The sequence below is a fragment of the Microtus oregoni genome, unplaced genomic scaffold (assembly GCF_018167655.1).
Source record: "Microtus oregoni isolate MIOR12 unplaced genomic scaffold, Mior012 000015F_ref0000493, whole genome shotgun sequence".
NCBI classification, from domain to species: domain Eukaryota; kingdom Metazoa; phylum Chordata; class Mammalia; order Rodentia; family Cricetidae; genus Microtus; species Microtus oregoni.
Genome location: NW_024543074.1, coordinates 32,332,701 through 32,346,493, shown reverse-complemented (window position 1 = coordinate 32,346,493; position 13,793 = coordinate 32,332,701). Strand labels below are relative to the sequence as shown.

At 43.6% G+C, this 13,793-nt stretch overlaps 1 protein-coding gene across 1 annotated transcript in view; it reads right to left on the bottom strand.

The window, feature by feature from the left end:
- Dnah9 (dynein axonemal heavy chain 9) overlaps positions 1–13,793 on the bottom strand; it is a 336,148-nt gene that overhangs the window by 229,955 nt on the left and 92,400 nt on the right. The window contains exon 27 of the mRNA XM_041664051.1: positions 7,182–7,338. Within this exon, the coding sequence (XP_041519985.1) occupies positions 7,182–7,338 (157 nt within the window). The remainder of the gene's footprint in view (positions 1–7,181; positions 7,339–13,793) is intronic.

The window sequence follows — 13,793 nt, the reverse complement described above, 5'->3', positions numbered from 1 at the left end:
CTTGACCCAGCAGGCATTTTTTTAAAAATGACTAGTTGTGTGTATAAGATGCAGTCCTTCCAAAAGCTTTTAGGAAAATGTTGGTAATAAGGTATACAAATAGAAGAGAATTGCTGGTATTTGTTCCAGGGAATACTGCAGATCACACTGTCACAGAGAGCAGAGAATGGGTCAGGGTTCTCCAGTGTGATCAGTGAAGATGGGATGGTAGAACAATCACACGTTGCAAGCTGTATTTTATGGAACACCAGGCGTTCCTCGAGAAAAGGATTTTGTTGTCAAGAAAGCTGGGGAAACACTATATTCCATAACCTACCTTAGCCAAGTTATAAATGTATACTATTGGGCCATGAGGGTAGGTCAGTAGTAGAGCATGTACTAGCCTAAAGGATGAAAGTGTCTCTCTGCGTGTCTCTTTCTGTTTCTCTGTTTCTGTCTCGGTCTGTCTGTTTCTCCCTTCTCTCTCCCTCCCTCACTCCTTCTATCTTTCTCCACACACACACATGCACATACATGCACACACATATACATATAAACACTTTAAATGTCTGCAACAAGATTAATTGGTTACTTGGCTGAGATTCCCTTTTCCTCATGTAACCTTTGATTTTCTCAGAATTTATGCTAACAAAATGGGCACAGAGGGAAAACAAAAGGAGGCAGGCAGCTCCCTGAGTGCCTAGCTCCCAGAACAAGGTGCTTCCCAATACACCCTGCAATGCTTGTTCGTGTCTGTGTGATAAGGGGAGGGGGAGGCTTTCCAGGAGGGTGAAAGATTATGGAAGAAAAATGAGCAAAATAACGATGTGTCCAGAGAAAAGCAAAAGTACCATTTGGGATGGAAAATTGATTACTAAAAAAAGTCTTAGTAACAGAAAGCCTTGAATTATTACAAGGAGTCTTTAGGGGTTTGCATGAGAGATGATGATTAAGGCAACATTTTGTCAGCCTCATTCAGACATCTACCTAGGCAAGGTTGGATGTAGGGCAGAGCTTAAAGAGGGAGGGAAAATACATCCCACGTCGTGTTAAACCCCAGAATGCTCAAACTCATGTGGAAAATATGAACAAAGGAGAATCAAAAAGATCAGCAGTTGCCAGGAGCAGAGGCAGTGTGAGGGTGGAGAAACTACAGCGTGTGGTACTGTGAAATTGGGTAGATGACATTACACACTTTCCTAAACCTGTAGAACTTTACAGTCAATGTTCTTCCAAGCAGTGAGTCCCAATATAGTCTTGGATTTTAGTTTGGAACAGCGTATTGGCACAGTCTATGCTACACTGGCCTATTGTCTTAGCTAGTGTTACTATTGCTGTGATGTAACACCATGACCAACAGCAAATCGGGGAGGAAGGGGCTTATTTGGCTTATACTTTCTCATCACTGCTTATCATGGGAGGAAGTCAGGACGGGAACTCAAGCACATTAGGAAACCGGAGGCAGGAGTGAATGCAGTGGCCATGGAGGAGTATTGCTTATGGGCTTGCTCTCATGGCTTACACAGTCTGCTTTCCCAGGGGTGGCCCCACCCACAATGGGCTAGGCCCTCCCACATCAATCACTAATTAAGAAAAATGCCCCATGGTTTTGCCTATAGCCTGATCTTATGGGGGTATTTTCTCAGTTGAATCTTCCTCCTCTCTGGTGATTCCATCTGTGTCAAGTTGACATGAAACTACCCAGCACACCTGTAATTTAATGATGGGGACTAAGTGTGAAGAAGGGAGAGTACATGGGGGTGCTATGTACTAATCATTCCCCAAATTTGAAAATGCTCTACAAAGTAAACAATAAGATAAAGCAAAAGACAGGTCTTTCTGCTCATCTATTCATACAACAAATATTAGTTGAACAGGAACTGTCTGCTAGAGAATGTTCTGGAACATGGGCAATCAATAGTACACAGGATAGAAAAGAAAGACTTTTTGGGCTGACATTTTTGTGGAGAAAGAAGACAATGAACAACGACACACATGTCAAATGGGGAGACAGTTACACTGCAGGCAGAATGAGGGTGGTATAGCGACCTTAGAGTCAATAGTTAGGGATGTCTCATGGAGGGCGACATTGGGTTTTACTCTCATGTATTCCTATAGGTTGAGACTGTCTGTCTGTCTGTCTGTCTATCTATCTATCTATCTATCTATCTATCTATCTATCTATCTATCTATCTGTCTATCTAATCTATCCATTCACCCACTCACCCACCCATCATCCTTCTAATGTATGTATATGTGTATATAGGTGTGTATGTGTCTAAATCAACCAATTAAGCATCACAAACCCTAGTTAGGAATTCAGGAGTAAAATCCTATTCCTAACCATTGTTTGAAAGTTTTTAAAGTTGTGCATCCCTTTTATGAACTCTAGACAATACATAAAATCTTAAAGAGAATTTCTGTAAGTAGATACTTGCCTTAGCCCCCTTCTTCCCTGAGGATCAGCAGCAGAACTCACATCACCCCATTTGCTCATTGTACCCATCTCTTGGTGTTATTGGCTAAGCAGTGGCATCACTTGGCCAAGAGGTCAGGCTTAAGGATTGGAATAAAGACAGGTTATGGCAAAAGGCCAAAAGTGGAGGATGCTGAGGAGGAATCCATAGTGATGACTGATGTGTGCGGGGGAAGTAAGGGTACAAACAGGAAGGATGACTGAGATCTCCATCTTAGAAATGGGTTAGAGATATAGCAGAAAAAAGTAGCATAATCCTCTCAAAGTGGAGGAAGACCCTCTATACCAGCTACCCCGTGTGCAATTAGAGCCAGAACTAGGATGTGGGGGAAGATGAGAAAAGACGTGGAGTCACTAGAATATATATTTAAATGGAGATTCTGGAAAAGGAACAGCACAGGAGACATAGAGGCCAGGAGGTGGGGATTGGGGAAGTGGGAGAATGACATTGGGAAGCTGTAGGAATCAGAAGTCATGAGAAATCCTCCTAACTCTTCCAGGAGGCTGAGCCTCCTAAGGTTCAGAAATCACCCTAAATGCTCTCCACTTCAGAGCCATTGGGTGTTTCAGCAGTGGCCTCTGTATTGAGGTCAAGGGGAAAGTATTGCTGCTGTAATATGAAATGTAAGGTGCAGGGCTTCTCCTACACTGTTCTGCAATAGATGGCTGTGCTGAGCCAGCCTCACAACAGAGTTGCTTTTGCCTCTGAGCAGGCTGGGCTTGCAAGGTCACTTCTGCCTGCAAACCTGACCATTATCTCATCAGAAAGAGCTCATCCTACAAGTCCTGGCTGCAGAATGTGGGTGCCAGCTTAGGACAGGTGGTTGTACTGAGCCATTTCTGATGGGGGCAAGATCCTTATTGCCTCAGAGCTAACCACCATAAATCCCAGCTACGATTCCTCCAGGACACAGCGTCATCGAAACCCTGCCTGACAAGCCATTGCACATAAAGGCAACCCTTAAAGGACTCTGTGCACAGTTTCTCTTTTCTGTTTTACCCATCTCTGCTCTACTGCAGTGTTCTAGTAAGTGATGTGACTTTACTCTGATGTTGGTGAATTCAGCTTTTCAAATCCCATCCCTGGCAGGACCTAGAGAAGGCTTCAGTGCTAACGGGCTGTGTCTAGGGACATTGGCTAGCTTTGCAGGCTTTTGGCTTGACCTCTCTCCCACATCTCTCTGCTGCTCTAGGAGCACTCAGGTCCTGCATCTGCGCACATGGAACTGATTGGACTTGTGTCCTGATGGAATTCCTGGGACAAACGTGCATGGGGATGCCACCTCCAGCCCTAGCCCTTTCCTCTAACGCCTCTTTGCTTCATCAGCCCACGACGTCCCCTTGTTTCCTAGATCACCATTTGGCTTTGCTTCCCTTAAGCCTCTTGTCATATCTTTTCCTGTTTCAGTTTCCTGACACTTGGGTTTTCTTTCTTCCCCATTCGAAGGGTTGCAAAGTTCTCTTCAGTCTCCCCTCCCTCTGCCTGCTCCCGGAAAGAGCCTCCTCTTTTTTACTGCTATTCTAAAGCCTGCAGGTCTTTCTGTAGCCTTGAAAGGTCTATGGCCCCTGACATCTGTATTTTATCCCCATTACCCTCCTCACATCTCCTGATGCTCCCTAAAGCTACCTGGTCATGCGTGCAATGCTTGGTTCTAGGCTCTACTCTGGAGAAATGCAAATAGAATCTATTATGTTAGTGTCACAATAGACACATAAAAATGCATGACAGCTCTTGGTCTTTTCTCTCCTCACTCGGTCAGACTCTAAGATAATAGTTGAGGTGAAGCTGGTGAGCGGTGGGGTAGGGTTGCTGGCTACTTAGAGTAGGTCCTGGCTTCAAAGCCAGGCTATGAATCAGGCTGTATTAAAGTGCCACATCCCAGGCCTCTAACAACCTTAGGTTTCAGGAGCTCCTCAATATCTCCTCAATGTGTTTCCTCACCAGAAACCACTGTGTCTGTCTCCCTGTTCTGGAATATTCCAGGACCCAGAGTTTGTAGGTTACTCATTCATGCCCAGGATTGTGGTATTTCAGGAAAAATTAGTTTTATTAATTATTCCATAAATCTCTCCAGAAAGACTGGACTATATTTGATCTATGTCTCTCTCTCTCTCTCTCTCTCTCTCTATCTATCTCTATCTCTCTCTCTCTCTTTCTCTCTCTCTCTCTCTCTCTCTCTCTCTTTCTCAATTTCAAGTATCAACCTAACTGTTCTAGCTATCTAATCATCTACATCATCCCAAGGGCCCCAGGGCCTAACTGAAACTCATAACACCTTGAGAGCTCCTGGTTCAGCGATTACAGGTTTTCCAGCAGTCTTCAGTCTAAACAGAAGTCTTGAATATTCTTATACAGTGGTAAAGACATTTAGGTTGTTTCCCAAACCACTTAAGGAAACAAGACCCAGTTCTGAAGAAAATGCCTTAAAACTCATATGAGTAACACACATTGACTCTTGGTTGAGGACAGTCCTAGACAGAATACCTCAGCCTGTCACGGTTTATTTTCAGAGATAAGCTCCAGTGCTCCACACATTTCTGTACCAAGTGCTTTCCCCTGATCCTCTTAGCACTTAGACTGTCCCTTCCTCCCTCCCTCCCTCCGTCCCTCTCTCCCTTCCTCCCTCCCTCTCTCCTTCCCTTCCTACCTTCCTTTTTCTTCCTTCCTCTTTCCCTCCCTTCTATTCTTTCTTCCCTCATCTCCTGGGCTCCTTTGGGTGCTAGATATCAAACCCAAGGCCCTGGGAATGTCTGCATGCTAAGTGAACATTCTTCCCCTGAGTGACATCCTAGCTTTTTGGGTTTCTTTGGAATTCTAACCAGTCTCATCTTAGGGTGGCCTAGGACACTCCCTGGTGTGGACTCCCTTGTGGCTACTTTTGGAGCATTTCCAACTACAGTTCTGTAGGATAAAACATCATTTATTTTGGGATCTTCCTGAAATGCCCCACATATTCTAAGCAATGGCAGTAACTGATAAACCAGCTTACTTTGTTTCTGGTGTGTTTGATGATAAAATATAGTTGCCAAACAGCTGGATAGCAGAATAGAAAGGCTTGCAGGTGCAGTTTAGCAAGGGTGTCTGTTTACAGTGATGTTTACAGAGCTTAGGAAAGTGAACGCCCTCATTCTGAGGTGTTCTTTTTATTGATACTGCTCTTGTATGTGTCTGTCCTGGACTCGAAGACTGAAACTTTACTTAAAGCCGGGGTGAACTAAGGACAAACGCTCTTCTACAGTGTATGTTAAACGGAGTCGATGGGGTTAGGGACAATTGTCTAACTTCGAAAGAATTGTGATAAACGACTTGAGATCACTGGCCCTGGAGTCAACTCCTCTCTTCCCATTTGCTGTGCTTAGTTTGACTTTGAAAGAATCTGCTGATTTTATGCCAGGAAAAATGCATGCCTTCTACATCTGAATGACTGTGTCTTCCAGAATATTCCCCATGGGAGACTTAGTTACTTCAGCAATGCTGCCCATAATTAACTATAGAGGAATAAAAAAGAAAAGAAAAACTTATTGAAGAATCTAGGAGCTCAAAATAATCCTTAAGGCTGAGGTTATTTTTTTTTAAAGAGGAAAAAAATTGTCTTCCATCCTTGAAAAAGAAACATTATCTTGATGTATTCATCGATAAAACAGCTGCACTCAGCTTTTAGAGGTGATGGCCCAGGGAGGGACTGGATTCAGGTCTGGATGCCACCACCCCCTCCCCCAACCCCATTTGTTTGCTCTGAGTAAACATGGCTTCACAGGACTTTAACTTCTACACAAAAAGGTTTGTACTAAACCAAGCTGTCCCAGTTCTGGGAAATGTGTGTCACCTAAGGAATCATAGTTCAGCAGCTGTAATCTCTAAAGTTGTTTCTACATTAAATGTATTTTCCAACATTAAATCTTAGTTGATCTTTTTATGCAACCCTTTTAGCCTACTCTAATTATTACCTGTTCATTCTGCTTACAAGAGAAACATAGGCACCTTATTAAAAAACATAGCTATGAGAAAACACCAGGATGGAGGCAGCAGGGCATGTTGTTATTACACATCTTTAAAATGAGCTTTTATTCATCTGTGAGCAGAACGTCTGTAGCTGGAAGTGACCTTGCAGGCCTTTTGTTTCTGTGGATTTTCTTCAGGACACAACCTGGAGCACACTGGTTGTTTGAAAAGTGCCGGGTTCTGGGATGAAGTGCAGGGGCTTTGCACAGCCTGGCGGCAGGTGTCCCTTAGAGTGAGCCGTGACTAGTCCCTACTGTTTCCAATCTCCTGTGTCCTTGTACACCATCCTAGGGGAATGTTCCCTGTACAAAGGAGCTCAAATAAAGCTGTCACTTGGAGACAAGGGTCCCCATCACAGCTACTCATGAGCCTTTCTGCCTTCCTGACTTGTCAGTAAATTTAGAACTTTGAGGGCTTCTTCAACCGCATCGTTTTCCATGCGACAGATGAAAGGCAACCATGTCAAATGATCCATTTGCTTACCATGTTCATTTGTAGAGTCAGAATGGATGGGGCTCTGCCTCTGTGCTATATAAGACCTTGACAGGAGGCCAACAAGGGCCAAAGCATCCTTAAGTCTAGTGTGAGAGAGTAAGGAGAAACCTCCCATCTGGACTCTGCCTCTCCTGGGGGAGTGGGATAAACAAAGAATGGATAAGCCATGTACCTGATCTCAGCTACCACCCAGGTCCCAGTCTCTCCAGCTGCAGGCTGAGCTTGTACCTTGTAGTCCATCTGCTCCGAGCAGTTAAACACATAGACCATGATGCCCAGTGCACGGCCCAAGTCCTTGGTGGTCTCTGTCTTGCCTGTGCCGGCAGGTCCCGATGGAGCCCCACTCATGGTTAGGTGCAGAGACTGAGTGAGAGTGATGTAGCACCTGCCAAACAAAGGAGGTCAAACGCCATTATCTGTGCCACGGATGGCTCTGCTGGGTGTCAGAGAGAGAGGGAAGCTCAAGGATAGATGGGTCTGGCTTAGCGTCTACAAAGGGACCCTTTGCCTTTTCCCCATAGAACCTGAACTTCCCAGAGAACAATCTGATTATGACCACCTCCCTGTAGGGTATCTTGGCTCTTTGCTAGCTTGTCTTGACCTTGACCATGCCTCCATTATAGCTTCCTTTTTCAGTGCTTTGGTAATCCATGTCTTTCCCCAAACACACTAACAACAAGCTATGTATGTAGAGTAACTCTTGCTTGCTAGGTACTCTGAGACTGTGTTGGCCCTTTCTCCTCCCTACCCAAGCAATCCATTTGAGCCTACCTAGATGATATCCCTTTCCATCTGGCTGGCTAATGGCTAGTAGCTCTTGGCCAGGAATTGACATTAGTCCAGGTACTAAGCATTCCCAGCCTCAGGCTGGGATGAGTTAAGAAGCTGCTCAGCTGACTTCCTATTCCATTATGTGCCACTCTAGTGCCCACCACATATATCATACAGATCCCTCACACATACGCGAGCAAGAGTTAGGAAGCACAGCTTTTTGGTTCACTGTTTTACCTTCAGAACCCAGCATAGCTCCAGGCATATAAAAGATTTCAATAAGTCTTTAAGAAACACATGAATGGCTCCATGAGTGAACAGATAACCATCCAATCTAATATTCCTGATACTATCTTCCCTAATGACAATAGAATAAAGTCAGCTTTATGACTGTTTCTAATGGAGCTGGGGAGATGGCTAAGTGGGTAAAGTGCTTGTACTGGCCAAGCAGGAGGACCCAAGTTCAAATCCACAGCTTCTATGTAAAATCTGGGAATTGGTGACACATGCCTGTAATCCCAATGGTGTGTAGTGTGTGAATGCATGCATGTGTGTTGGGGTAGAGGAGGAAACAGAGCATCTCTGAAACTCATGGTCAACCAGTACGACTGAGATGGTAAGCTCTGAGTTCATTCAGTAAGTGAGACCCTGTTACAAAAACAAGGCAGACAGTGTAGATACAAATGGCATGTAGACTTATACATCATACACATATGCATGCAAACACACACACACACCACATACCCCTACAGCATTACATACATACACACCACACACGCAACCACCACCACACAAAATTATTTAAGGTACTCAAAAATATTCATAGTTCCATTTAGTTTGACTCACTGGATAAAAAGCACACTTAAGATCAGCATCTAGAGAAACTCAGTGTACATACAGTACATTACCCAGGATGGCTATAATACAGAATGCGGCCATAACAAATGCTGGTAAGAATTCAGAAGAAGAAGGAGCTTCATGTGTTGATGGTGGGAACGTTACATAGTACAGTATCTTTGAAAGACAGGCAAAAGTTTCTTAAAAAAAAAAAGGCTTTTCTTTTTTATTTTTTTAATTAATTAATTTATTTATTAAAGATTTCTGCCTCCTCCCCGCCTCCCATTTCCCTCCTCCTCCCCCGATCAAGTCTCCCTCCCTCATCAGCTCGAAGAGCAATCAGGGTTCCCTGATGTGTGGAAAGTCCAAGGACCACCCACCTCCATCCAGGTCTAGTAAGGTGAGCATCCAAACTGCCTAGGCTCCCCCAAAGCCAGTACGTGCAGTAGGATCAAAAACCCATTGCCATTGTTCTTGAGTTCTCAGTAGTCCTCATTGTCTGCTATGTTCAGCAAGTCCGGTTTTATCCCATGCTTTTTCAGACCCAGGTCAGCAGAAATTTCCATCCTGGGATTTTTCCCAAGAGAAATAAGTTCACTTATTTACAACACTCGATCATGGTGACAATATTCATATCAATAAAACTATGTGAAACCCAAATACCCATCCATAGTGAATAGTTAAACAAAATCTAGCATCCATGCAGCAGAACATTCCTTAGCTATATGAAGGCATGAATATGACTGTGGTAGTTTGAATGTACTTGGCCCCCATAAACTCATAGAGAGTGGCACTATTAGGAGGTGTGGTCTTGTGGAAGTAGGTATGGCCTTGTTGGAAGAAGTGTGCCACTATGGAGCTGGGCTTTGAGGTTTCCTATGCTCAGGCTATGTCTGGTTCAGTTCACTTCCTGTTGCCTGCAGATCAAGATGTAGAACTCTCAGCTCCTTCTCTAGCACCATGCCTTTTGTCGTGCCACCGTGTTTCCCACCATGATGATAATGGACTAAAACTCTGCAACTGTAGTCACCTAAATTAATTGTGTTTCTTTATAAAAGTTGCTGTGGTCATGGTGTCTTTTTCCAGCAAAAGAATCCTAAGACAATGGCACAAAACAGATGAACTCATCAGCATCATGCCCCACATGTGAAAGAAGACAGATGGGGAGATTAAGAGAAACATCAACAAGTGAATTGCAGACTGTTGGGGCTGGGGTAGGGGCAGGGATTTACCACAAAAATCATAAAAGCCATGTTTAATTGAACTGTACCCTTGTCATAGGTGAACTTTAAGACACTAAAATGTACCTCAATAAATCTGCTAAATTGCACCAATGATCAAACTTCTTCATATCTAGTGAATCGATACAGACTCTACTTGTGAGCTCCGTGTGATGGACGTTGTATTCAGAGTCATCTGCCTTTTTTTTTTTTTTTGGTAGCTGATGCTTCAGGCTGACCAGCAGCTGAGTCAGTACCCTTCTTGCCAGATGGCAATGGCTTTTATTGGTGTGATGGTGCTCAGAACCAACATGGCATTGAGGGGACTCAAGTGAGTTTCTGTATTCTCCATGAATCAACTTCCCATTTCTGTCCCTGTCTCTGGGTGAAACCCAGAGGGTCATTTTCCCTGGGCAGAGAGAGGAAGTGGGTTGTAACTCTTTCATCTCTAGTTTGCCTATGAAATGCATGGCACTGACTTAGCTGAGCTCAGGGAAATGGGCCTCATTCAGCATTAACCCCTGACCTTGCAGGCTCATTTGGCTATCTTAACTTCCCTGGAGAAATTGGGACATTGAACATCAAACATGCCATGAGTCAAGAATTTTTAATTTGGGGCATTAAGTGGGTAAAATAAAAGGTAAATATGTAAAAATTCCCATACTCGGGCAATTGGAAAGGAAAATGAAGATACATCAAGTCAAGCAAAGAATGCGACACCCTAAATAGTAAATGGTGATAAATTGATACATTGAACTGCATCAAAACTCAAGATGCTTGAACTTCAAAAGAAACCATGAAGAAAAAGAAGATTCGCCACAGACTAGAATACCATACCTGTAACAAAGATGTGATATAGCAGAGCACAGAATCATCACAACTCCATAAGAACACAGAAGGGGGTTATACCAAAGAAGAAACTTGAACGTTATGAGGCAAATGATAAAAGTTGCTTGAAATTAATAGGCAATTGAAAAATACAAACTATTACCAGGGTGGGAGAGCCTTGCACACTGACCACAATGGCTGCAATGAGTAAGGCAACAATGACCAGCATCACCAAGAATGCAGAGGCACGGGCATGCCCACACACTGCTGGAGAGAATACAAAATGGTACAGCCATTTTGGAGAAAAATTTGAAAGTTTCTCAAGGGGGCCAAGCATGAAAGAACATAAAATCTAACAGACTGCTATCCAAGCAAAGGAAAAAAAGCACATCTGCACAAAGAATTACGTGAAAATGCTCACATCAGTAATGTTACAAGGGTCCCAATTACAATCAGCTCAAGTGCCTGCCACTGTCCAGACAAAATGTGCTGTATCCATGGAGTTCAAGCTCAGAGGTCTACATTGAGGGCCCAGAGTTGACTATGCTCCAGTCAGCTGAACACAGCTTCCAGATCTGTGCAATACTTCCGTTTTGATTTAAAAGTTGGTTCCAATGTGCTATCCATTGCACCACAGAGCCAAGCGAAAATGGGTTAAATTTGGACTGCTATCAGTTGTAATTGAAAATGTTTTGACAAAAAATTTTTGACTCAAAGTTCTTAACAGTCAAAACATTCTCCCAAGTACTCAAAGGGTTTAAATAAACAGCAAAATAAAATAAGCTAGGAAAAGATATAGGTAAATAATTATGGTTCTCTTTGGATGGGGGCTTTCGAAATCTATGAGTAATTTATAAAGAACCAGAACCGTGATGGCATAACTCTCAGGAGAAGAAAATCCAATCACCAGTAAACCTATGACTCAGAAGGAAGCCTGTGTGTAATTGAGGCCCAAACCCAAAGGAGAAACAGAGTGACCAGCAAAATAAATAGGGACATTAAAGGAATACATACAGCTATTTAATGTACTCTGCACTCAACACTTTCATAAACCAGAGAGAGTGGGGACAACATTTTTTTTTTTAAATAAAACCAACAGGGAACTAGAGAAATGGCTCGGTGGTTAAGATAACTTGCTACTCTTCTGATGGGGGAGAGTCTTCTGTTTTGTGTTAATTTCATTGGTTAAATAGACTGTCTTGGCCCTTTAATAGGACAGAAAATTAGGTAGGCGGAGTAAACAGAACAGAATGCTGGGAGAAAGAAGCCGAGTCAAGCAGTCGCCATGATTCGCCCACCCGACAGACGCAAGTTAAGATCTTCCCTGGTAAGCCACCTCGTGGTACTACACACATTATTAGAAATGGGTTAAAGCAAGATGTGAGAGTTGGCCAGTGAGAGGCTAGAGTTAATGGGCCAAGCAGTGTTTAAAAGAATACAGTTTCTGTGTAATTATTTCGGGTAAAGCTAGCTGGGTGGCAGGAAGCAGCCCCGCCGCTCCCACTACTACACTCTTCCAGGGTACCTGGCATTAGGATCCCAGCACTAACATCAAGTAATGTGACTTACAGCCACTTTTAACTACAGCTCCAGGGGATCCAACACCCTCTTCAGTTCTCCATGGACACTCTCCTGTACATGTTTGTGTGTACACACATGTACAGATAACAATCTGCAAGTTTGTACCATTTGATTATTTTCTTCCTTGGTATCTCAGAGGAAATTCACACAGAACCTTGGAGGAACATTCACAGAGGTGTTCATGAGGCTTCGTTGTTACAGAGAAGCTCAGTAATAACTCAAATGCTCCCATCCCATCACATGGTTACATTACATATATTATGGGACACTTGCAAGCAGGCTGAGAGTCAGTTCCTGAGGGTTTTAGAAGAATACGCCGAGAACATACAGACAGTTGTTGCATGAAGTTTACATGACGAGACATGAACAAAAAACACCCTAGAAAAGCCTCCATGGACAGACCATGTACCATGTCACTAATGTTCCACTTGGCGAGCCAATGTATTTATTGGGCTTATTTAGAAAGCATGAGGTGTTACTTAAAGGAGCAAAGTAGCCTAGCCACCCAAGCATCTCACCCCAGCATAGATGACTACTTCTACAATCTATATGCTCCATCACCTCCAGAGGCCATGGCAGTTGGGGCAGAACTACAGACAGCTAGAGGTAGAGCAAGGAGGCAATGCCAATGGACCAGAGCCTGTGGGTCTCTCTCAGGTGGTTAAATTGCTCTCATGAAGACAGCAAGGGCCGCCATGTCCAAAGAAGAGCTATCTACAACACAGTACTAAGTAAAATGAAAAATCCCCCATGTCTTGTAACAGATCATAATATGATCCCATTCTGTCTTCAGAAGTCACATACATAATGAAACTGGTGAACACTGATAGATACCCCCTAGGTACCTTGGCTTCTCTTCTTGAGTTACTAAGGTTTTCCGATTTCCTCTAACAGGAACACTGAAGGAAAACTCCCAGACACTTGCTGGCTCTGTCCTTGTCCGACAAACCACCTTGAAAGACTCTTGCATCAATTATATCTCACCTACTTGCACTTTTTCCCGAGAAATTAGGAGGTGCTCAACATTGATAAGCAGTTGATTAAAACTACTTAATATAGCACAGGGAAGACAGGAGCATTTGTGTGTGAAGAGGAGGGGAGGGCCTGGGAGGGGCTGGGAAGAGTGCACCCAAGGCTAAGGGACAAACTAGAAGAAGTGCTTTTGTTCAGCCTGAGAAAACATTTCCATTTGCTTCTTCAATTTAGTGCTGTACTTAAGTCCGGTGACAGCGACCGATCCTACTTACATATTCAAGTCCCATCCAGGCAGCGGGAAATTCCAATGGCACGGGCACAATCAGTCAGATGTACTGTACACGGCTGTGCTTTTAATGAATGTGCAAAGGTTGTATGGATCAATTGTCCGTTTGATTAATTCTTCTGGCAAGAGCGAATTAAATGTCCCAGCGCTACACACACGCGTAAAGGCTGAGTGCTCTCTACAATGTGACTTCCTATGGGGAGAATAACTGTTTCTTCTGGGTAGAGCCTTTCTTGAGATGATAATGGAAGTCAATGAGAAAAGGGGACTTATGTAAATATTCAACTCCGTACACTGTCAGGGAGGCATCTAATGTGCAAAACGAGGTCAAGGTTTACATCG